The sequence below is a fragment of the Schistocerca gregaria genome, chromosome 1 (genome assembly GCF_023897955.1).
Source record: "Schistocerca gregaria isolate iqSchGreg1 chromosome 1, iqSchGreg1.2, whole genome shotgun sequence".
NCBI lineage: Eukaryota > Metazoa > Arthropoda > Insecta > Orthoptera > Acrididae > Schistocerca > Schistocerca gregaria.
The window spans coordinates 1,208,307,491-1,208,333,872 of record NC_064920.1 but is presented as its reverse complement, the minus strand read 5'-3'; the positions used below and the strand labels follow the sequence as shown (position 1 = coordinate 1,208,333,872).

The following is a 26,382-nucleotide window of genomic DNA, read 5'->3' as shown; positions in this document are numbered from 1 at the left end:
GTCGGACTTACACACTCGGTCGAGTGACTTCCAGCTCTTCTCCAACCGTCTCGAACGAGCCCTTGTTTGAGGTGTTTGTGCCTGTTCCCTGGACATAATCCACAATATCTCTGTAATACTATGTGAAGATACACTGTTTGTCATGTATTTCTCTTCATCCGGTGCTCATGACACAACCTCCGCCATTTCCTGCCACCTGGTGAAATGTGCTCCCCTCTCGCCTGACGTCGACCTGGACATGCTTTGTATGTTCGCCACACCCACCGGAGACATCGTCATCGTCGCTTCGTTCCTTCCACAAACTGCCAGACTACCTGTTACCACTCGACCAGCAAGCCCAGTATGCTGCCCGGCATGCTTCAAAGACTTCCAGGTTAAGTGGCCGGACATTCTGTCACGACATCTAGCCACTCAGCTCCCCAACGACTCTGTCAAGCTGACCGTGGTCCGGCACCCGCAGACCACCCCTGTCGATGCCATAGTCACAGCCCCCCCCCCCCCTCCCCGGCCTCGCAAGAGTACTCCGTACTGTGCAGGGGGCGGGGGGGGGGGGGGGGGGGGGGGGGCAGGGCTGTGCAGCTCTGATGAGGTCGACACGAGTATCGATCTGAGTATCGTCTTTGAACTAAGCTAAACATTATCACTGTGCAGTTCTGCCCTCCAGTTCTGTGTAAGCCTTGTTTGTGTAAAGAGATGAATAAATGAACCACTGTAAAGTAGGAGTGTTGTTTGGTGAAACCGACCCGAACATCCTCCTCAGACCTTTTCCGCAACTGGTAAACGGTCCATTTTAACACGGGTAATGTATCTATCACGAAGCAAATACCGTCTGCACTGGTGGAATGTTACATGATACCACATACTTATACATTTGTGACTATTACAGCACCATCTATCACAAAGCGAAAAAAGTGGTCCAACTAAAACATTCATATTTATTTAAATACTACATGAATATGTGATAGAAAATAGGGGTTCCTATTTTTAAAAAATGCAGTTGTTATCCGTTTGACCTATGGCAGCACCATCTAGCAGGCCAACCATAGTGCCATCTGGCTTCCACCTTCAAGCTAGACAAGTTTCAGGCATTGTAGTTTTTTTGTTTGATGCTTATTTCGTGAGATATTTGGCTCATCATTATCAATGGATCACCCTGTATAAAATACTGTAACAACTTAGGTTAAAGACTGATGAGTCACCAATGTTCTTAATCGAATGATTGTATAAAAACATGTTATGTGACAATAAAGTATCTTATCTTATCTTATCCCATATATTTCCTCAAAATTTATTAAAAATTGCGTCTACTGCGTGTACTAATCTCATTACTCCTAAAGTTATACAACCTTTTACATGTACATGTTTACTGGTTACTCAGGGTATTCAACATAATTTGATATACTTTTACTTATTGTAAAATTCCATTACCTTAACACTTTCGAATAATTGAAAAACTTTTTTTTTTTCTAAAATCAGAAAAACATCCTCCTGCATTATTTTTGTACTCATAAAAATAATAAGATAAGTGTTAACTCTCTGAATTTTATATAATCAGTGTTTTATAGGTTTTATGTTTCTGTTTACTGCCCAAAATGAATGTTCACCAATGTTTCCGCCAACCGAGAGGGTTTCAGTTTAACCTATCACCTCTACTATCATCAACTCTCACATGTGGAGGGACTGGTTATTATTAGTCCACTGTCCACCTCTATTCTCCAAATTCTTATCACCATTCCTGTTCCCAGAATTTCTCTTCTCGTTTTTATGAGAATAGAAATTCTAGGAACAGAAATGATGATAGGAATAGGGATTGATGGTCCCTATGGTTTGGTCCTACATCCTGATAATTTCTGAAATTATTTGGATCCCTGTCATTCCTCCCCAACATGATGTTGTTATGTTCTTAGTTCAAATTGTCATTACTATTAGTATTTCTATTATGATTGTGGTTACTCCAGTTTGGCCTCCTGAAATCAGTACAATGTTGGCCAAACCTGTTATAATCAATGTGCTCATTGATGAGGTTAAAGAATTAAAAAGTAAATCTGACAAGCTCCCACGACAGAAGTTACAAAATGATGGTGACATACTCATAGACAAAAAAAGGTTCCAAATCATGCAAAAACAAAAACTATACAAGCGAAATCACTCCCAAAACCAATCAGTATATTACGCCAAAAACAACATCTAAAGCTGTGAAAAAAATTGCGAATGATGCCTCGTTATACATTACGACAAGGAACAGGTTTGATGTGCTTCAAAAAGATGAAAATTGTGAACAACAAATTACTGAGGTAAATAAAAACTTCATAGTTCAAGAACATAAGTAGCAAGAAACATTCATACAACAGACACAACAGTTACATAAAAAGCTCACCTAAACACAAAAAAAGAATAACAGTGTTTGCAGACAGCCATGGGCAATCAGTTGCAGCTAACTTAATGCATCAAAATCATAATAATTTCGTAATCCAAGGAAATGTTATACCAGGTGCACCATTAACTTCAATACTTGAAAGCTCTTACAACTTACAGAATCTCACAATGAATGGCACAGTTATAAACTGGGGTGGCACAAATGATGTAGCCAAAAACCAAGCAGACAAGGCATTAAATGCTATAACATCAGCATTAATTAAGCTTCAGCACATAAATGTAATCATAGTAGGGATACCCCATAGACATGATCTTGAAAACTGGTCTTGTGTGAATGATGAAACCAGGCGAACAAATAGGAAAATAGCCGAAATAGTGAAATCTTACCAAAACACTCAGTTTGTAAAAGTCCCAGAGAACAGAGACTGGTACAGTTCTCACGGACTACACCTAAATGCTAATGGCAAGGAAGAAATGGCCAGAACTTTACTTGAAGTCATCTGTCCAAAAAATCAACTAAAGCGTGCAATATCATTTGAGTGGAAGGATCCAGATGGAACTGAGCAAATAATACCACAGCAAGAAAAAATTACAGTACCAGAAATCAACCAAAATGTTTTCAAGAGGACAGTAATGAACAATGGAGTAGGAAGATCAGTTTGCAGCAACAGGATATTCAAAAGTCCAGAAACACATTGTGCTCCTAGAAGATCCTCAAGACTAATAAAACCCAGAGTTCAAAGTGACATGTTTTTGTGGGAAAGTAAATCAACTAACAAATTCCCAGGACTGGGTAAAAACAACTTGCCAAGTCAGTTAGTTAAAACAACAGAAGCTGTGGCATCAACTGCAGACTCTTCAGCATCACTTACTCAATCAAATGTGGTGGAGTATCCAACTCCAGTTACTGCAACACCAGGCAGTTCGGCAACTCCTCGGACTGTACGGAGCAAGAAGGAACCTCAACAGCTACCTTGACAACTAGACAGACAGAAGCCAGGTTGGGTAGTAGATCGAGAAATGCAAGATCGCCAAAGAACAGGAACACTTTTAATGCCTGGATCCAGAACTTATGTAAGTGAACCAACTCAGTGCATTTTAAAGGAAGATAATCAGAGTGACCAGTTAAAAATACCACTAAGGTTCATGCACCGAAACATACAGTACCTTAGAAATAAGCTTAATATATTACAGGTTTTTGTAAATGAACAGTCACCTCATATAGAAGTGCTAACTGAGCATGGATTAAAATCTGATGAAATTATTTACTGTAAACTAGGGGGCTACTCCTTGGCAAATAGTTATTGTAGACAGCAACATAAGGGTGGTGATGTGGCAGTTTACATTAGTGATAATCTCGAGTACAAGAAAATAAAGTATCTAGACCAGTACAACAAAGAAGGCTTGATTGAAGTGACATGCATTGAAGTCCACACCAAAGAGTGTAGAGAGGTTATGAGAAAACATGAAGTTATTGGGATTTATCATCCACCAAAGGCCGATGTAGTTAGCTTCATAGACATGTTTAGTAGAGTAGTGGGACATTGTGGTCCCAGTGACCTAACTATACTTGGTGATCTGAATATTGAGGCAAAATCTTCCAGTTCGTGTCATATCAGGTTAATAGATACTCTTAACTCATATAATCCCATAAATGTAGTAAATAGTGATACCAGAGTAACGAAGTCCACATCTAGCAGAATTGATTACGTTATACTATGTAAACATATTAAAGACAGTGTTAGGTGCTGGAATATGGATTTTCACTACTCTGACCACAGTATGTGAACACAAGCATCCCAAAAATGACAAAAGTTATCAAAAATAAAAGAATCCTAAAAGAGGGTAACATCCTTGCCCTAAGAAATAAGTTAGCTATAGAGGACTGGGATCTGGTTTACCAGACTGAAGGATCTGAAAACAAATGGGCCAAATTCTATGATACTTTGCTAAGACACTTTGACAGATGCTGCCCTGTTAAGAAAATACAAAGAGTGTTCACCCATAACTAAAGTGCAAAAACCAACAGACTGAAACTTCCAGCAAATATGATAAAACTCAGGCAAAACATCCAGGACGTGGATGTGTTACACAAGTCAACAAACCTGCAGGTTTTTAAGGCCAAGTACAATGAAGCCAAGAAAATCTTTAAGAAAGAGCTTTCAAATCTAAGAAAACAGATATACAGCAGTGAAATAGCTCAATCAAACAATATATCCAAGACCTCATCGAGAATTGTAAATCAATTTCGAAATGCCACACCAAAGCCAGAAACTGAAATTGTAAATATAAGACATGAAGGAAACACAATTAAAGACCCTAATAAAGTCTGCAATGTTTTCAATAAATACTTTATATCTGCAGCTGTTTGTCCAGTTAATACACAGGCACCTCTGTGTATGTGCGGATGGATATGTGTGTGTGTGTGAGTGTACACCTGTCCTTTTTTCCCCCTAAGGGAAGTCTTTCCGCTCCCAGGATTGGAATGACTCCTTACCCTCTCCCTTAAAACCCACATCCTTTCGTCTTTCCCTCTCCTTCCCTCTTTCCTGAAGAAGCAACCATCGGTTGCGAAAGCTAGTAATTCTGTGTGTGTGTGTTTTGTTCATTGTGCCTGTCTGCCGGCGCTTTCCCACTTGGTAAGTCTTGGAATCTTTGTTTTTAATTAGGGAAAGACAAAAGGATGTGGGCTTTAAGGGAGAGGGTAAGGAGTCATTCCAATGCCGGGAGCGGAAAGACTTACCGTAGGGGGAAAAAAAGGACAGGTGTACACTCGCACACACACACATATCCATCCGCACATACACAGACACAAGCAGACATTCTTTCTGGTAGCCATCTCTTAAGTGCATGTATTTGAGTTACTTCACCAAAAGGTTGGTCTAAATGTGCAAGTATCATGATCTGGTCTTTGCAAAACTCTTTCATACCCCCTCTCTGCTTCCAGTATATCAGACCATTTAAAAACTCACTCTTTATCCTTGCCTGTTCAGTGTCAGACCGAAACTTCTTCAAGGAACACTTTTCAAGTTCACCCATGGATAAATTGCTACAGTCGAATTGGTTGGGCCATGACAAGGCTTCCCCTTCTAATGATATTTTAATGAACTTAATTTTTAATTCATCACTCATACCAGGTGGAAAGCTATAACAGTAATGTTGTGTAAAATCAACTTGATGAAATTGTTTGTCACCAGGGAAGTGACATCATAGGATAGCCTGGGTGTCCTACATTAAAGAATGTTTTTAGACAAGCCCCATCTTGTAACTGTTTTCCTTATTTTTTGAATATAGTGACATCACTATGTAAGTCTAACACATTTGAGTCTGTTATATCGGCTATCGTCTGAACTTTTTCATCTACATCTGAGGCAACACTGTCTATTTTTTCATATAGATTATTTATAAAGGTTTCAGCTTGTTATCTAGTGTCTCCAACAGCATCTTTACATCTAACTTCAAAATTTCACATTCACATTTCTCAGCACCTATCTCACATCTGTGATCCTTGTCCACTTCCCCTATTTTTGTCTCTAAAAATTGTATTTTGGACTCTGAAGCCTCTACCCACCCCTCTACTTTTTTCACACATTCATCTGTAGCTTTCACTTGAGAAAACACACCAACTAAGTCTTTTTTAACATTAGAAATTTGTGCATTAAGCTCTGCTCTAATGAGATTATATTCTGAAACTATTAACGTTTCGAGTTTTTTCCATAAATTTTTTCCATTGATGACTGATTTTCAAGTTTTTCACTATTTTTTCCATTGACTACATTAATGCAGTAAACATATCTTGTAAATTAAACTGTTTGCATTTTTCACTTACATGCGACTGTACTTGTTTCTCATGGTCTGGACTCGAATCTAACACGCTACTCTTAAAAAATCCTGAGTCTGCACTGGTTTCATTTAACTGTTTAGATTGACTATTATCTAATACATCCTGAAACATCACTAGTTCAAATGGTTCAAATGGCTCTGAGCACTATGGGACTTAACTGCTGTGGTTATCAGTCCCCTAGAACTTAGAACTACTTAAACCTAACTAACCTAAGGACAGCACACACATCCATGCCCGAGGCAGGATTCGAACCTGCGACCGTAGTAGTCCCGCGGTTCCGGACTGCGCGCATCACTAGTTAAAGCTGGTAGGTTCAGCATATTTATTTCATTGTTCTGATCACTATCCATTTTTTGTAAATTTGTTCATAAATTATCAATGCAAGAAAAAAATTGGTCAAAATGTTCACACAACACTGCACTGAAAAAATACAAAAATATATGTTTTAATTGGTATGGTACTTAGCTTATTATTGTCCTGGATTGGGTAGGTGATGTCAACTTTGGTAATAACTCTTCAACCTTTTACAACCATGTATGTCCATAGTGTTGCATCATTCCAAAACTCCTCCACGTGTAGTAGGTAAAATTGTATTTTGTTTAAAATCTTTTAACTTTGCAACATAATTCTATGCTTTCTGAGCACCTGAAATGTAAACTCTGTCAAAAATCCAAACGTACAAGTATTCTGGTCACAATGGCACCACTTTAATGACCTCCTTTGTTGAAGTGAATTGAATTTTATTTGATCCTGTTAGATTACATTGTGTACAGTAAATGTGCGTTTAATATAAGATGTGTACAATTGGAAGACCGTTCATTGTAATAAATGTTTATGGAGATAAAATATTGTTGGCCAGCTCTAGTGGTAGTTTTAACAACAAAATACTCATTTTGTTTTTTAAGGATCCCCTTAAATCTATTGTTTGAATTTCTTCTGTGTGCATATCAGGTTCTCTTTTAGGTCTGGAAATCAATTTTGGTTGAAATAACATAGAAAAAAACAGATTCGCATATAATTTTCATACTTAATAGTTCTAGATGCTTTGCTACCATAAATTTACAATGTTCACCCAATGAAATACATTCCATTTGAATGCAACTCCAGAAAACTTTACAGTTCTCCTTTGTTCCTTCCCACCATACACACATGCAAGACAGCTGCACCCAGTTAACATTGTTCCAACATACAACAGTAAATATATAGTCATATTAAGATCAAAACATAGAAAATTTAATCCAAAATAATTTACAAAAAATGATGTTTACTCAAAAGCACAATAGAACAAATTATGATAACATGTATTCACAAAGACAAAAAATATATATCTTTTTGTAGTATAGTAATTTTATGAAATTCCCCCCCCCCCCCCCTCCCCTAATAAATTACTTATTTGACAAAGGTGGACTAATCTTAACATAAAATAAACTCATCAGGTAGTTTTAAATGCTATGTTGTAGATTTCAGCCCTAAGACTAGTTTGAGGCAGATCTCCACAAGAGTATAATGTGTGCAGGCTCCTTTGACTCTGCATTAGCTGTTGCAGCCTCCATCCCTTTGAACCTGCTTACTGTGCTCAAGCATTGGTCTTCCTCTACAATTTATGCCTTCCATGCCTTATTTCAGTATCAACTTGATGATTCCTTGATGCTCCAGGATGTGCCCCACCAACCAATCTCGTCTCTTGATCATTATTTATTCAGTCTACTCATCTAATCTTCAGAATTCTTCTGCAGCACCGCATTAATTGAAAAGCTTCTTCTATTTTTGTCTCAACTGTTTATGTCCATATTTCACTTCAGTACAAGGCTTCTCTTCACACAGATATCTTAAGACTTCCTAAAAATTAAAGTTAGCTTTGATGTTAACAAATTTTTCTTTATTAGAAATTCTTTTCTTGCTAAAAACTACTCATGCATTGATTTTGTGTTGATAACCATCTACTAACCTGACTAGAAGTCCATTTCTTCCAGCCACCACCCTTAACTAATTCCCACCACATCTAGTTTCAATCTATCCACCTCTCTTTTTCAATCTGCTAAACTATCTGTACATTACATGAAACCACTTGACTGCTAATTTTATTTCTCCTGATGACAACATCCCTCTGAGTAGCCCCTTTCTTGATATTCAAGATGGGGACTATTTTACCCCTGTAATATTTTACTTAAGAGGCTGCTATCATCATTAAGCCATACAATAGAGCTGCACAGTTTTGGGAAACATAAATGCTGTAGTTTTTCCTTGCTTTCAACCATTTACAATACCAACAGCAGAGAGCCATGTTGGATAATGTTACTAGGACAGATCGGTCAGTCACCATGCTGTTGCCCAAAAGGGAACCATATATTTGTCTCATGTCTTCACAGATACCCACCCAATTTAGATGCACCTATGGTGTGGCTGTCTGTGCAGTAATGACATGCAAGCCATCCCACCTTGGTAATGTTCAATGTTCATGAGGGGATAATGGAAAAAAAATACTGTGTAACAGCATTGTCACTAGTGAATAAGTCACAGTGTTTAGTATGAAGTGTACCCAGAAAGGATGGATATATTTTATTTTAACACAGGAATGGGAGTGGTTTTTATGTAATCCATGTCGTTTATGGACAACTGTCTCTGATTCATTTATGTCATTCCTCAAGGCTTTGTAAGTCTGTGTTAACATATTAAGAGGATCTTAATTAACATAACCATTTCTCAGGAAACTGAATGACACATTTGGAGCCTGTGGTCGTCCTCATGTAGGATGGCAGATTGACCCATTTGGACATTCTCGGGAAATGGCATCCCTGTTCAGCCAGTTCGGATATGATGGCTTGTTCTTTGCAAGAGCTGATTACCAAGACCTCAATAATCGCTTTGCAACAAAAACAACACAAATGATTTGGCAAGGGAGTGTTAACTTAGGTAAGTTCATACACCCACATCTTTGCCCGTATTATAGAAATATGCTGTACTGAGCACTCAGGCATTCACTGTATCACTCTATCACTGTTCTGTTCACAAGTGGAGCGGACGTAAATAGTAAGTAAGGATGCTTATTTTATATGTGGACAACACCAATACTTAAGAGGAATATTAACTGCATTGTATTTATATTTATTTAGCTTCGATGTCACCAAATAATTTGTTAATACTCTTTATACGAAAGTTTAAAATTAAGCCTTAAATAATTATCACCCAGCTTACTTTCAAAAATGCCGAAAAAAGCAGTGTGCTGAACAATAATCTCACATTTAAATGGAAACAATTTACTTAGCCCATAACAGTTTGGCTCCAGAAGGGCTGCAAACACATCTATTGGGTTTGCCACCAGATAATAGATAAGAGATTAGATTAGATTAGAATAATACTTGTTCCATAGATCATGAATACGACACTTCGTAATGATGTGGAATGTGTCAGATTAATACAAGATGTCTCTACAAGATATTACACTACACAAAATATTTTTATGACACTAATTTTTAAGTTTGTTTTTTTATTTATATTCTTTTTCCTTCCCCTCCCTTAATTTATATCTAAAAATTCAGCCAATTAGTAGAAGGAGTTGTCATCTAGAAATTCTTTTAATTTATTTTTAAATGTTAGTTGGCTATCTGTCAGGCTTTTGATGCTGTTTGGTAGGTGCCCAAAGACTTTTGTGGCAGCATAATTTACCCCTTTCTGTGCCAAAGTCAGATTTAACCCTGCATAGTGAAGATCATCCTTTCTCCTGGTGTTATAGGTATGCACACTGCTATTACTTTTGAATTGGGTTGGATTATTATCAACAAATTTCATAAGGGAATATATATACTGTGAGGTTACTGTGAGGATCCCTAGATCCTTAAATAGATGTCTGCAGTATGACCGTGGGTGGGCACCAGCAATTATTCTGATTACACGTTTTTGTGCAATGAATACTTTTCTACTCAACGATGAATTACCCCAGAATATGATGCCATATGAAAGCAGTGAATGAAAGTAGGCATAGTAAGCTAATTTACTGAGATTCTTATCACCAAAATTTGCAATAACCCTAATAGCATACGTAGCTGAACTCAGACGTTTCAGCAGACCATCAATGTGTTGCTTCCAGTTTAACCTCTCATCAATGGACACACCTAAAAATTTTGAAAATTCTACCTTAGCTACAGACTTCTGTTCAAATTCTATATTTATTACTGGAGTTGTGCCATTTACTGTACGGAACTGTATATACTGTGTTTTATCAAAATTTAAAGAGAGTCTGTTTGCTGAGAACCACTTAATAATTTTGTGAAAAACATCATTTACAATTACATCACTTAGTTCTTGGTTTTTGGATGTTATTACTATACTTGTATCATCAGCAAAAAGAACTAACTTTGCATCTTCATCAATGTGGAATGGTAAGTCATTAATGTATATCAAGAACAGTAAAGGACCTAAGACCAACCCTGTGGGACCCCGTGCTTGATAGCACCCCAGTTTGAGGAATCAGCTGTTGTTTTAACATTACACGAACCACTTATTTCAACTTTCTGCATTCTTCCAGTTAAGTATGAATTAAACCATTTGTGCACTGCCCCACTCAAACCATAATGATTTAGCTTATCTAAAAGAATTCCATGATTTACACAATCAAAGGCCTTTGAGAGATCACAAAAAATACCAATGGGTGATGTCCGGTTATTCAGAGCATTTAATATTTGATCAGTGAAAGCATATATAGCATTTTCTGTTGAAAAGCCTTTCTGAAAACCAAACTGACATTTTGTTAGTACTTTATTTTTACAAATATGGGAGGCTACTCTTGAATACATTACTTTCTCAAAAATTTTTGATAGAGCTGTTAGAAGAGAGATTGGGCGGTAGTTGTTGACATCCGACGTATCCCCCTTTTTATGCAATGGTTTTACAATGGCATATTTCAGTCTATCAGGGAAAACACCCTGCTCCAAAGAGCTATTACATACGTGGCTGAGAATCCTACTTATCTGTGGGGAACAAGCTTTAAGTACTTTGCTGGAAATGCTATCAATTCCGTAAGAGCTTTTACTTTTCAGTGAGTTTATTATTTTACTGATTTCAGAGGGAGAGGTTGGTGGAATTACAGTTGTTTCAAACTGCGCAGGTATGGCCTCTTCTATTAATAGCCTTGCCTCTTCTAGTGAAGATCTAGATCCTATTTTCTCCACAACATTTAAAAAATGATTATTCAAAATATTTTCAATTTCTGATTGTTTGTTAGTGCACTTGTCATTCAGTTTTATTGCACTAAAGTCTTCCTCTGCTCTTGGTTGCCCTGTTGCCCTTTCAATAACATTCCAAATTGGTTTAATTTTATCATCAGAGTTACTGATCTCACACATGATACACATGCTTCTGGACTTTTTAATAACTTTTCTTAGTACCACACAATAGTTTTTATAAACTGAACAATTTTGGGGTCAGTACTCCCTCTTGCTGTTAGATACAGTTCTCTTTTATGGTTGCAAGATATTCTCATTCCTTTAGTTACCTAAGGTTTTTTATATGTTTTCTTGGAGTTATGTTTAACTATTTTCTTGGGAAAATAATTTTCAAATACCCTTAAAAATGTATCGTAAAATAAGTTATATTTCAAGTTTGCATCGGGTTTCATATACACTTCATCCCAGTCTAGCTGCTTTAGGCTTTCCCTAAAGTTTACCATATTTATATTGTTAATTGAACGCACTGCTTTGAAATTCTGATTTGGTTACTGCATGGAGCTATATCATGTACTGTAACTAGATGTGAACCATGATCTGAAAGACCATTCTCAACAGGATAAGCATTTATGCCCTTAAACTTATCTTGGTCTATAAAAAAGTTATCTATCAATGTCTGCTATTCTTTGTTATCCGAGTAGGAAAATCAATGATGGAGCTCAAATTGAAAGAGCTGAGTAATACTACAAGGTCATTCTTCCTATTACACTCTTTCAGGAAATCAACATTGAAATCCCCACAAATGATAATTTGCTTCCCCCTGTCTGACAGATAGCACAACAAGGCATCCACGTTTTCTAGAAATAGCTGGAAATTCCCTGAGGGGAACTATACAGTGTTACAATTACGAAAGTGCCATCATTTAGTTTTAGTTCAGTGGCACATGCTTCCATATGTTGCTCTACACAAAAATTTTTAGTTTCTAAATTTTTTACACTGTGGAAGCTTTTGACATATACGGCAACTCCTCCTCTCATCATATTATCTCTACTTACATGTGCAGCTAATTTGTACATATTGATGCTAACCTTTTGCATATCACTGACAATGTGATGCTCAGACTGGCATAATACATCTATTACATTCTCAGTTTCTATATCTTCTAAACAAAGCAGAAACTCATCAATTTTATTCTTCAATCCCCCAAAATTTTGATGAAATATACTAACATTATTTTTCACTTTACTTTTGTGAGTATCTTGAACTTTTTTAACATCTTTAGTACTTGCCTGGCTGAGTCCCACAGCATTTCATCGAAACAACTGTTCCATATCTTCAGTTAGTGGTAGGTGCTGTTGTCACTGCTATAAGATGTGACTGGTGAGAATCATGTGATGACATTGAAATTTTTGTCAGATCAGGAGCAGGAACTATGCATGTTCTAAGATATGCTCACAGTTGGATGGAAGCAGTACTCAAATCCCACACCTCCTGGTAGCCTTCCACTTATCTTTAGTGGACAATGACAGTGCTGCCAGATGCTCCTGTGGCTAGAAGCTGAACTAACTGTCTGCAGTGTACTGTGCTTGGTCATAAATTTGAAGATTTTGTCTCTCCTGTTTTAATTTAATGGCAAACAATGCTGGATTACAGGCCAAGCTCCATTGAAAACTGACGTCCCAGTTGATAAGATGTTGCATTGTGAGAATGTGTGTCCTCCCTAAAAACACAATCCCAGAATAATGATGCTGAGGATAAAACTTCAGTCTTCTCATAAAACATGTGATATCTCATGTTCTGGCTATGTTCCACTACCACTGATTTATCATGTCTGGCCATATGTGTAGACTGATGGTGTTCAACACAGCATACTTGCACAGTGTAACATGTCTGCCCAATAAAAATTTCCAACACTGGCATGGGATCTTGTATACAACGCAATTTTTTTGGGCCAAGATTTGTTTGACTAAATATGACAAATTGCTCAGTGGAATCTGAAGTGACCATTCAATAGAATAGTCTGCAACTAGTCTAATGTGATATTTGTCTTATCAGTATGTATTAAGAAGGACTTTAAAACATGATAAATAAATTGTAATCCAGCAGCAATAGCACTGCCTCACCTGGCCTGACTCTTACTACCATGTGGCAGTCTTGCTGAGTCACTGATTATCCTTTGTGTTTTAGTGTCCCCATTAATGCACACTGATAATTGCAATAAACTAATCTGGGACCACTCTACATCAGGTGCATATAAAATTCCACTTTAAAAATCATTTTGTTTTTAATGGGAAACAAACTGTTGCTTCACATTTAAGCTGGGGTCATGGGAAAAATAAAATGAGCAGTATTTGTGTGGGATGAGTCCAGATACACATTGAAAAGTGAAATTGCAAATATTTGCCAAAATACCATAGAAAACATCTGATGACTCTTAGGAGTGGCACCTTCTATATGTGAATGATCTCGACTTACCATTTATCAAGCAGAATTGGTACGTTTTATACATGGTTTTCAAAGAAACTCTGATAATGGACTCTCCTTAAATTTGGAGGAAACACATTTTATTCAATTCTATATGACAGAGTCACACCAACAACTGATGTACTACATGAACAGGAGTCAATAAACAGAGTAGAATGCTCTGGCTTTTTAGGTGTACATACTTCTGAATAAAACTGTAAGAAGCATATTAGTAGGTTCTTCAAACAATTAGCTACAACTGCTTTTGTCCTTTCTATCCTTGTTAGCCTTGGAAGCAAATGAATCAATGTCTAAAGATATTTGGCATAGGAGGGGCGTTTGAAGAGTCCATGCAAATTCCAAGAGATGGCATCACCAGCGTGTATCAAGGTCATGTTTAGTTAGTAGCATCTTTGGAAAGAATGCACACTAAGTTTCAGTCATATTGGTTTATTTCTTTGTGTTTGGCATTAGTGTGAATCAAGGAAGTCGAGTGACTGTCAAAAACTGGCCGAAAAAAATTTCGTGTGGTGATTATACATTACTTTATGAAAGGCAAAACGCCTCAGGAGACTAAAGAGAAGGTTGATAAACATTACGGTGACCCTGCACCTTTGATTAGAACAGTTTATAAGTGGTTTCAAAATTTTTGGAGTGGCCATATGGGCAAAAGTGACGCTGAACGTTCTGGACTCCCTGTGGAGGTTACAACTCCAGAAATCATTGATGAAATCCATGATATGGTGATGGATGACAGAAGAGTTCAAGTGTGTGAGATTGCTAGTGCTGTGGGCACCTCGAACGAATGGTTACATAATATTTTGCATACACATTTGGACTTGAGAAAGCTATCTGCAAGATGGGTTCCTCAATTGCTCACACTTGACCAAAAATGGAAACATGTGAAATGTTGCAAGGATTGTTTGCAGCTGTTCAGGAATAATCCACAGGACTTTAAGTATTGTTTCATCATTGTGGATGAGACATGGATATATTACTATACCCTGAGACTAAACAACAATCTAAACAATGGGTTAGCAACAAAGAATCTGCACAAAAAAAGGCAAAGACCATTCCTTCGGCCAAAAAGATTAAGGCGACTGTCTTTTGGGATTCACAAGGGATAATCCTCATTGACTATCTGGAAAGGGGTAAAACTATTACAGGTGCATATCATTCATTGTGACTGGACTGTTTTAAAACCAAGCTGCAAGAAAAATGAGGGCGATTAATCACAAAAAAGTTCTTTTCCATCACGGCAATGCACCAGCACACACCTCAGCAGTTGTGGTTGCAAAATTAATGGAAATAGGATTCTAACTCATTTCACATCCCCTCTAGTCTCCAGACTTGGCTCCTTAGGACTACTATTTGTTCCCCAATTTGAAAAAAATGGATGGCGGAACAAAGCTTTTATTCAAATGAGGAGGTGATTGCAGCAACTAATAGCTATTTTGCAGTCTTGGACAATTCCTGTTATTCAGAAGGAATCTACAAATTAGAACAGTGTTGGACAAAATGTATAAGTCTAAAAGCAGACTATTTCAAAAAATAAAAAAGGATTACCCCAAACATGTAAGTAGTTTTTATTTTTGCAAGGGTTTTTCAAACACCCCTTGTATTTTCACTCAATAATATCTCATGGAATAATTTTCTGGGATAACTACTTGCTTAGAAAGAAGCTGCTGATTACACTAAACTGAGCAATAAGAATAGTATTAGTATTCAACATCAGTCATCTTGTAGGTACATCTTCAAGGAGTGAGGCATTTTAACTGCTCCATCACAACATATATCACATACAGTAGAAGCCCGATATAATGTGTTCTGATATACAACAGCCTTTGATATAACATTGTATTAAGTATATACCCCAAATTAAAATATTATTTATGAATGATTTCTCCACCTCTCAGTATATTTTATGAACTTGAAGAAAATCTTATTACAGTGTGCATGTAGCATTTCTGAAGTAAAATTTACTGCTGCAACCTCCAGGCTCTCTAAACAATAACCAAAATAGATGAATCATGTTAAACTTAGCCATTGGCTTGTCTTATCAACATGCCAGGATTGTTGCTGGACAGAAGCATGGAATACACATCACAGCTACTGTTCTGATGCAGTCAACAAAATGTCTATGCAACAGTGCTTGGCAATAATTAAAATGAACACTATCATCATGTTGATCATGAATTATTCATTCATTTTATAGATTGCTATATGCTTGTAACAATGCCACAAAAATGGAAAGAGTGGTCTGCAAGTGATACAATAAAAATTATTTTTGATTGTGTTAAGAATGGTGAAAAGAAAATAAGTTTATCAACATAGGAGTGTGGTGTACCTGAAGGAACAACCAGGGGATGGGTGAAAGAAGAGAATAAACATAGAAGCTTTGTAAACACAGTTGAAAATGATGTGGGAATGAACAGAAAAAATGACTAAATGAGGAAAAGGCAGTTCTTGGCAAATGCCCTTACAGATGGTTTATAATGAAGAAAAGTAAAGGTCTAAATGATTAATGGAAAATCTCATATAAAGATGTGAAACAAAGAGATAGAGGGGCTGGCCAGTACCTACCTCAGCTCAGTACAGCCGATAGATACACAAAAAACAGAACTGAAAATTTACATTCCTAGCTTTAGGAACAAATGTTCCTTCATCAGGGAGGAGAGAGGGGAAAGAAAGGGAAGAAGGAAAAGTGGATTCAGTTACTCACAACCCAGGTTATGAAGCAACAGGGAAAGGAAAACAGGGAGGGTAGCAAGGATGGAGGCATGGTTGTCAGAGGGAAGCCAAAGATATTCTTCTGTAAGTACTGTGCAGCTTCAAACCAAAGAGGATGCATACAAGTAAAGAGGTATATAGTATAAAGATAATCTTTGGCTTCCCTCTGACAACCATGCCTCCATCCTCGCTACCCTCTCTGTTTTCCTTTCCCTGTTGCTTCATAGCCTGGGTTGTGAGTAACTGAATCCACTTTCCTTTCTTCCCTTTCTTTCCCCTCTCTCCTCCCTGATGAAGGAACATTTGTTCCGAAAGCTAGGATCGTAAATTCTTGGTTCTGTTTTTTGTGTATCTATCGGCTGTACTGAGCTGAGGTAAGTACTGGCCAGCCCCTCTATCTCTTTGTTAGTAAAAGTAAAGATCTTCCACTTTCTGGGCCAATTATTAAAGCTCGAGCTGAAAAATGTCACATTGATGTACATGGCAGCAAAGATTCTATGCCATCTGATGGACAGTTTTCAAGATGGAAATGTAAATGTGAAATTCTCCAAATGGCCATTGAAGGATGCAAGATCCCTTCGCTTCTAACTGATTCTGTTATCACTCAGCTTAGTCACGAGTTCGTAGAGGGTGGTATATGTGACGTACAGTATAACTGGTCAGCATTTCCACCCAGCATTTGCAAGTGTAAGTCGGACCTTCCTTGATCTGCCTTGGTGGGTTGTGTCATCGGATTTCCTCCTACCTGTGTGTGGTACAGCTCTCGTAAATGTCGTCCCATGCAGATTCTTGATTGGCGCATTGGATGTCTCAGTCGGTGGAAGCTAATTATCTGAAATTGCTGTCAATTAACTTTGGGGTATCTATTTACTCAAAATTAACATTCAGAATGCTGTAATATCATTTTTATTCCTATTAGATCAATAATGAAACTACTCGTAACCGAGAGCATGGCTACCATCGAACAAGACGGGAAGAGCTCTTAACGCCGACTGCTGACTTTGGCACGCAGTCTGTATCTCTTATTAGTTTCGTCACAATTCGTGGATTTCCAATCAAGTTTGTACTTCCTAAGATATGCAATTTTTATTGAATGGCTGTGAATTTTAACGAGGCAAAATTATGATAAATAACTTTAAACATCCAGAGGCTCCTCCTAGCATTCATGTTGTCATAAATGACTTTAACTATTAAATATAAATAAACGAAATCGGTGACTTTGTCGCCAAGATGATGGTACTTCCTGCCATGTATATTTCCCAGGCTGAAGCTTGTTGCTACGCTCCAGCGCCGAGCCCCACCCCACTACACGTGACATATGGTCGCTTCGTCACCTAGCCAGCCAGTGTGGGAATGGCTCTCCCATTCATGGCCAACTACGGACTACAGCACTTCCTAACTAGCGTGAATACATCAATAGGAGACGATAATTTATTAAAACTGGTAAAAATGTCTTCCTCACATAAGAGGCACCTTACAAGGAGAAGCAAGGCCTTGATAGTGAATTTGTTTCATAGTTTCCTGAAATTTTATGCAAAGTAACAATAGGTAAAAATTTAAATGATCATCAGGTATATAACTGTGATAAAATGGTGTTTTATTATTAATTGCTTACAACCTGGACTTAGGAGGACCAACCTTTTTAAAAGAAAATAAGGGAGATATCCTTGACAAAAAATAAGGGAGATTAAGAGCACAGTATAAGGGGGTGTAGTTTGTGTTGTGGCCCGGATGATAATTACAAGAAATATTTTGTCAGGATTTGAAAGCAGTGAGTTCTTGAGGTATGGCAATATGCAAACACGAGAAGTAAGTTTAATCAATTTTATTAACAAAGATGGATTATAAAACATGCACACTATGTGTACTCATCATCACTGTGTCACATCCTAACAGTGGCTAATTATAGTCATCTTGAAGGCTACATGGTGAGATAAGAAAAGAGACATTCGCACCCGAGGACACGCTAGTTAATACTGCACACTGTGGATGGTGGCCAGTGGAGTACTCTCCATCGCAGTGCTGCCGGACGTGTGTCTACTGACCAAGCAAATTGTCAGCATTCCAGACAGGATGGCTTGCGAGCGTGTTATGTACCGTACAGCTGCACGCAACCTGTAGAGCCTTACGTCAGTGAAATTTCACCAAAAATCAAAGCAGTATTTGTAAAAGAAAACTATTTAATTACACATTTCAAATACACATATTTTACCAAAGATTTTGCCTCAGTCAGTAGTTTTATATCATTTTTAGCAAATTAACTGCATGAATAAGGAAAATTCATGGCAATTTGCAGTTCACATTTGATTAGGTTTGTACAATTGTTTTAATGAAAAGAGTATTTTTGAGGGTTGCTGTGTTGAGTTAAATGTTATTATAATAACTTAAATGTTGTTATAATATCAATTTATAGAATCCCAGTGAAGGTGACAACTGAGCATTTCCTACGTAAATTACAGAGTTTGTTAGAATACCTCAGTAAAGAAAAGAGTAAAAAAATTGTGGTTGCTGCTGGTTTCAACATCAGTGCACTGAATGAAACATGTGAGTTATCAAAATTTACAGACTTAATAAAAAATATGGCTTCCAATTAAATTTTTCTGAATCTACAAGAGAAAATGCTCAGTCAGCTACATGCATTGACAATTTTTTAACGAATTACGTATTTCAAGATGGATATAAAGTTTGTCTAGATCTAGGAATTTCTGATCATTCAGCATTATTCATTGAGCTACTCACAGCAGGTAGAGAAGTCCCATGTAAAAAAGCTTATGTAAAAAGGATCTTCAACCAAGAAACTTTGACTCTATTCCATGATAAGCTCAAGTAGACAGAATGGCACTTTGATAAAAATATTTCATGCACAGCAAATTTTGAAGCATTTCTAAGGGATTTTCTAAGTGTTTTCAATGAAATGTTTCCACAAAAAACTTATTTTAATAAAATGATGAACTAAATCATAATTCTGAATGCCTCACAAAATTCAAAACAGTGTCAACAATAGATGTAGAAAACATTATATTAAAACTAAAAAAAAAATTCTGCAAGTTGGGAAGGAATAACAGCAAAAGTTCTTAAATTTGTGTGTAAAATAATAGGATTCCCACTATCTAAAATAATAAACCAATCCTTTGAACAAGGAAGCTTCCCAGAGGTGCTAAAGTATGCAGAAGTAAACCCGTTGCTCAAAAAAGGGTCAAGAGAGGATATGGGGAATTATCATCCCATCTCCCTCCTTCCGGTCTTATCAAAAATCTTTGAAAATGCTGCTGCTCTGCAGATTCGAAATGTTATGGAGAAATATGATATTATTAAGGAAAACCAATTTGGTTTCCAGCGTGGCAAAAGTACTACTGATGCAATCAACAAGTTTATCGACAAAATCAGCACATCATTAGACAACCATAATAAAGTTGCAGGAATATTTTGTGAGCTCACAAAAGCCTTTGACTCTGTATATCATGCACTGCTCATCTATAAGCTTGACAAGTATGGGATCAAGGGTAATGTTCTAAATTGGCTTACTTCGTACTTATCATTTAGGAAACAAAGAGTGATTGTCTCATCAAATGCAGCAACTTACTATTTAAAATGGAAAACAGTATCCCAGGGTGTCCCTCAAGGCTCGATTCTAGGATCTATTTTGTTTTTGTTCTATGTTAACGATATACCGAACAATATAAATACTCCATCAATTTTATTTGCAGATGACACTTCTGTATTAAATGAAAACCAGGAGCCAGAAAACATCCCTCTCTACATAATAAACACAATGAACAAACTAGAAACATGGTTCCAACTGAATGGCTTAAGATTGAACATCCCCAAAACCCACATGGTCGAGTTCAGAACAAAACAGTCAAAGTCCCAAGAAATTAAAATAATTTATAAAAGTCAGGATATGGAAGAAGTGGATTCTGTGAAGTTTTTAGGGTTAAACCTAGATAAAAATTTAAATTGGAGTAAACATGTTGACTACCTGTTAAACAAATTATGTAGCTTTGCATTTGCTATGCAAATATTAGCTGGTGCAACAGACATGAATACAAGGAAAATTGCATACCACAGCTACTTTCAATCAGTTGTAAGGTATGGTATTATTTTTTGAGGAAATTCAAGCAATACATTGTGCATACTAAAGTTACAGAAAAGAATAATAAGGAGCATGTGTACTGCCCATCCAAAGACATCATGTCGCCCACTATTTGAAAAACAACAGTTATTAACAGTTCCCTCCTTATACATCTATGATATTATCATCAATTTAGAGTTATTAGAGAAAAACTGTTTCAATCATGCGTATAACACGAGAAACAAATACAATTTTATGCTTCCCACTCATCGCTTAAACCTATATGCGCAGTCTCCTCAGTATACGGCAATGAAAATTCATAACATGCTAAAAGGGAAGAATGTTCTTAGTATGAGCCTAGAGACACTGAAAACAAAACTATATGATACGCTTGTCAAACGCTGCTACTACACTGATGAGGAGTTCATGAAGGATGAACTGAACATTCGAGCGGGATAAATTTACATATAGTGTTGTGTGTAAATGTAGCTGTCCTTCACAAAAGGGAGGAAAGAAAAATAAAAGTTTATATTAATGTTAAAATTCTTTGTACCAATTAGGCCTAAGTTGTGTTATCCATTTTTTGACGTGTTTCCTGTACACTAATCATATTATTAGAAATTGTATATTATGAGATGAATAAAACACTATTCACTATTCACTACTTCTGTTTCTTATATCTATACACTTATTATTCATATGAGAAAATATTCTCCTGGCGTGAACATTACTTCCTGGTATATTCATAACATAGCCTACTAGCTTACCCAACTTTTCAGAATTCACATTATTTGATTTCAAATTAGTTACAACTTTTATCCATTTCTGGCTAATGCTACCCTCTAAAGAGACAACACATTTAATCGCATAATTGGAACTACAAAATTCCTTATATAATTCATCTTCATTCATACAATCCAGCTTCATATATTCCATAACTTTGTGCATGTAATTGAATGGTGATTCCCTTTTTTGACATAGTGGGGTTAAACACTTTAAATTATTAACAAATTTGTTAATCAAGTAAGAATTTAAAGAATCATATAATTAATGACATTGTTCTAACTAGCAGATTTCAGATTTGAATCAAGAACTGTCTAACTTTACTTATTACCAACAGTTTGCATCATGAGATTCCATAATACTAAGATTGGAATTTTCCATATACTTTGCTTTTTGAATGAAAACATTTCTAATATTCACAAAGAAACTACTGTAAGATTGAACAATTGAGTTTACTTCAGTATTTTCATCACAAAAATACTTTTTCAAAACCTTAGGACAATTTGAATCATCTATGCTTTTAAAATAGCTTTTTATAGGCTCCTAATTTTTAAAAGCATTTCTACAGCAGGTGTGAGAGATAACCATCTAGTATTTACATGTCACAGGATTTCAGTCCATTCAACATCAACAAATTCAAAAAACTATTTTAATGTTTCCCTTCATTTGGTGGAAAATGAAAAGTGACTATATGTTTTCAACACTAACACTTCAACAACTACATATTGTAAACAATTGCATGCACACTTCATGGAATTATGAAGTACATAGTTAAAACAACTAGCTTTGAGGATTTTTTCATTCTAATTACTTAATTGTTTCATGATTGAATTGTGCTTGCCACAATTTATATTGGCATCATCACCACAGTATTATGATATATTACTAACATTCAAATAATTTGACTTCACTAAGTTTTTTAGCAACCTATGAACATGCATTGCAGTTTTATCTGCCTGTTCTATGAAATCCAACAATTTGTTTTAAATGCTGCTAAAAATTCATAATATAACTGGAAACATTTTCCTGTTAAGTGACTGGAGACATCTGTTGCTAAGGAAAAGAACATGCTACACTTTTTGTGGTGATTTAAAACTTCCAAAAAATCATTCACTCTTCTTGGGGCCAATATGTTCATTATGATCATTTCAGCTTAAGTTTGCCCACAAATTATTTTCTTTGGCATGTTAGATGCACTGAACAGGCTTTTTGAAAGTTTTATCACACAGTCCAATATTGTATGGCTTAGATTGTGTTGTACTGCATGGTAGACTAACGAAAGTTCTCCATCAATGGCTTTCATGTCACTGTTTGTTAGGCTGCTCATGTGAGGAGAGCTGAAGAAAGCAGTTGTCTTGGATTAAGTAATCACATCATCTGCTTTGCTTTTGTGACCTATAAGAAAATACAAGAACTCAACTCAGAAAATTGCCAATTACCAATTACTATGTGCTGAACAGAAAGATACATATTTTTTTAAAAAATACATGGTAATAATTTAATACCTTAAGTATTCATGCACTGTACACAATAGTTCTTGCCACTATGTGCGATGCTAAAGCCACGTTTCCATATTGAGCAGTTTGCTTTATGAGCATCTGAATGTGCTGCTCCAGTCCAGGAATAAAAGGCTTTGCAATTCGTAAGATATGTGCACATAGATTTTATTTTATTTTTTAGTTGTGTTTAATCTTCATCCTCATTGCCCATCATAAAATCTTAAGCAACGATTCACAGTAAGTACTGGCACTGGAATGAACTCACATCTAACCACCAAGCCAAGATTTCTAAGATAACCGACAGACACTGTGTTGATATAGAATCAGTTGTCCCTATTGCCCAATGTGTAAATGAATTCTGACTGTGTATGCAAAATTAAAAAAAAAAATTAAGAAATGGAGAGAAACACCCAATGAGCCTGAAGATATGGGAGCTGTAAGATTATGAAAAAATGTGTTTAAATGAGAGAGATTATGGCAAATATGGGATATGCCGATGATATAGCTGTCCTGGCTGAAAGTGAAGAAGATCTTGTAGTCCTACTGAATAGAATGGATAAAGTTATGGGGGAAGAATATAATATGAGAATTAATAAAACAAAAACAAAAGTAATGGCATGGGACAAAAAAGATCAAGTGAAAGTCCAAGTTCATGTAGGCAATGAACTGCTTGAACAAGTTGATAAAATAACTTATCTGGGCAGTAATATTACCAGAGATGGAAGGAGCAAGGCAGAAGTGAGAGGCAGAATTGCTCAAGCAAAGGCTGCTTTTAACAAGAAGAAAAACATCTTAACATCTAAGAGCATAAGCTTTTAAACCAGGAAAAGATTTTTGAAATCATATGTGTGGAATGTGACATGCTATGGGTGTGAAACATGGACTCTCGGGACAGAGGAAGACCAGAAGCTAAATTCTTTTGAAATGTGGTGCTATAGACGCATGGTCAAAATAAAATGTATCGACAAGGTCACAAACGAAGTGGTTCTGGAAAGAGCAGGTGAGAAGGGAAGCTTCTGGACTTTCATTGTTAAAAGAAGATTGCAATTTACAGGCCGTCTACTAAGACATAAAGAACTCCTGAACACAATCATAGATGGATATGTCAAGGGAAAAAGACCAAGAGGAAGACCACAACTGAGGTACACGGGTCAAATCGTGAAAGATGTGGGATGTGACACCTATAAAGAAATGAAGAGAAAAGCTGAAAGAAGCCCAGAATTGAGACAAGCTGCCATTGTAGCTGTTGCAAACCAATCCTTGGATTGACCACTACAGAAGAAGAAGATGGGATATGGCTACCCTACCAGAACTCTTGATACAAAAAAAAATCAGGAAATAAGATGGATATGAAAATGAATGAAGACAGAATAGCCCTCCTCTTTGCCACAAATAAATTAAGCAGCCATAAACTAAAACATCTTTGTGGAGGTAAAAATAAAAGCCCAAGATGTTTCAAATATGTAAATGTGTCATCATCACAATTCACTTTCAGGCATTCAAAGAATGCCTGGATGACATATAACATTTTCACCAGTTGTTTTAAGAAGAGTGTGTTACATCAGTGAGAAAGTATTTATGGTCACTCAAGCTGAGAGAAGAAGTTCTACTAATGTTTGAACACTGTCCAGATCATCCACCTGCTGATGTGTTCCACACAGAAGATGGAAAAAATAAAACTTCACTTTTGCCAAAAAAACACAATGGCATTAATTCAAAAATTGGATAAGGCCATCATACAAGTATTTAAGGCTCATTATCACTGTGAATTGCTCATTTAAATAATAAAATCAGATGTGAAAATGGAAATGTTCTTGAAATCTGTAAACCTTAAGAGTTTTGCTTATTCAGTAGGCTTGGTGAGGCAAAACATGTCTGACCACTGTTTGACCTTGCTGGAAGAAATGTCCCACTGAACAAAATTTAAAAGGTGAATACTTTAGTAACAGATTTCAACAGCAGTGACATCCAGTTGGCATGTGATGTTATATAGTGCAACACTGATCTATAAAACTCAAACTGTTGGGTAGTCATGAACAATGATGAACAAATTTTGCAGATCATAGATGACAAGGACACTATTGCTGCTATTCGAAATGAGAGTAGTGAAGCAGTTGAGGATGAAGATGATGAATCCAAAAGAGAAAGTATAGATAATGTTCCCAGTAACTCTTAAATATTATCTTATATAAATAAAGTGAAGAAAACCAAATTGAATTGTTGCACCTGATGAGTATAAAACAATATGCACTAAAGAAACTGTGTGAAATGACCCGCCAAAGAAAGCTGATTCCCATAAAGCAGCAGAATAACAATGTACTGTAGCTTGCAGTCTTCATTTAGTAAGCCATTCAGTGAGGCCATGGCTCTTGATTGATATACATTTACAGAGCAGCATGTTGCACATTTATCTTTTTCTCTCTTTTCCTCTAAGTATATTTATTAAATTTCATGGATGTTGTTCTCTTTAAGAGGTTTAATGTGATGTTTTTGTAAGGGTAAATTCTTTCAGTCTATAGCACAGTAGTTGCTCACTGAACAGCCAGCTACATAGCTCATTAATGCATCAGCATCCATTGGCAAAAGATCAGGAGGGTAGGAAATTGCATATTTGGGATTCTGTCTGCTTTTGTAGTTTACTTCCTGAATTAGTTTTTTGGTTAGCATGTGTTCAAGCTTTGTGTGACACAGGAGAAGCTGCCCCACTTCACAAAGAGCTAAATGCACTTTTGGCTATAGTCAGTCAACTTTGGGCTGCTCCCTCAGGGTGTACCAGTGGTAAAGAATCTGGCATATCACATGGGACTCCTTAGGTGTTCCTTGTTTTTCTCCACTTAAGGCCAATGGGGCTTCATCCATTCACCCTGTGAAATGACATGTGGCTGCTGCTTCAGCAGGGCCCAAGCAGCCGACACACAGGGGGAGAGATTTATTAGTTATTGGGAGCTCCAATGTTGGGCATGTTCTGGAGCCACCTAGACAGATAGCATTCAGAGCTGGAAAAAAAGCCAAAGTGCACTTGGTATGTCTGCTGGGAGGCCACATCTGAGGTGTGGAGGCATTCCTCAGATGGGCAAAGTTTAAGCAAATTGTAAATCTTGGTCAGGAGAGTTATGTGTTTAATAAGTGATTAAAGGATGGAAAAGACCCACCACGGTTTAATAACAAAATATGGAAGATGCTGAGGAAGTAGGGCTGTTGCACTCTCTCAAAAGAGAATGCACAAGTGAAGGCTAGGAGAGATTCGTGCGACTGTTAAAGTGTCTGTGCCTCAAGCATGCAAAAACAACTGCTGTCATACCATAAAAAAAAGTTCTGGCACAGAACCTGAGAAAATTCGGGTCCTATATAAAGTTGCTAAGTGAGTCTAATGCTTCCATTCATGCCCTTGTTCATCGTATGGAGTGGCAGTTGAAGATAGCAAAATGAAATATTCAAGAAATCATTCATGCA

General features: G+C 36.7%; 1 protein-coding gene across 3 annotated transcripts in view; it reads left to right on the top strand.

The window, feature by feature from the left end:
- The window catches only part of LOC126284816 (lysosomal alpha-mannosidase-like), a 264,961-nt gene that overhangs the window by 94,982 nt on the left and 143,597 nt on the right, over nucleotides 1-26,382 (top strand). For 2 of the 3 annotated variants that reach the window (XM_049984023.1, XM_049984040.1), the window contains one exon: nucleotides 8,928-9,133. In XM_049984023.1, coding sequence (XP_049839980.1) covers nucleotides 8,928-9,133 — 206 coding nt within the window. Of the gene's footprint in view, nucleotides 1-3,295; nucleotides 3,451-8,927; nucleotides 9,134-26,382 lie in introns of those variants that run through there. The other variant, XM_049984031.1, reaches the window with a different exon arrangement.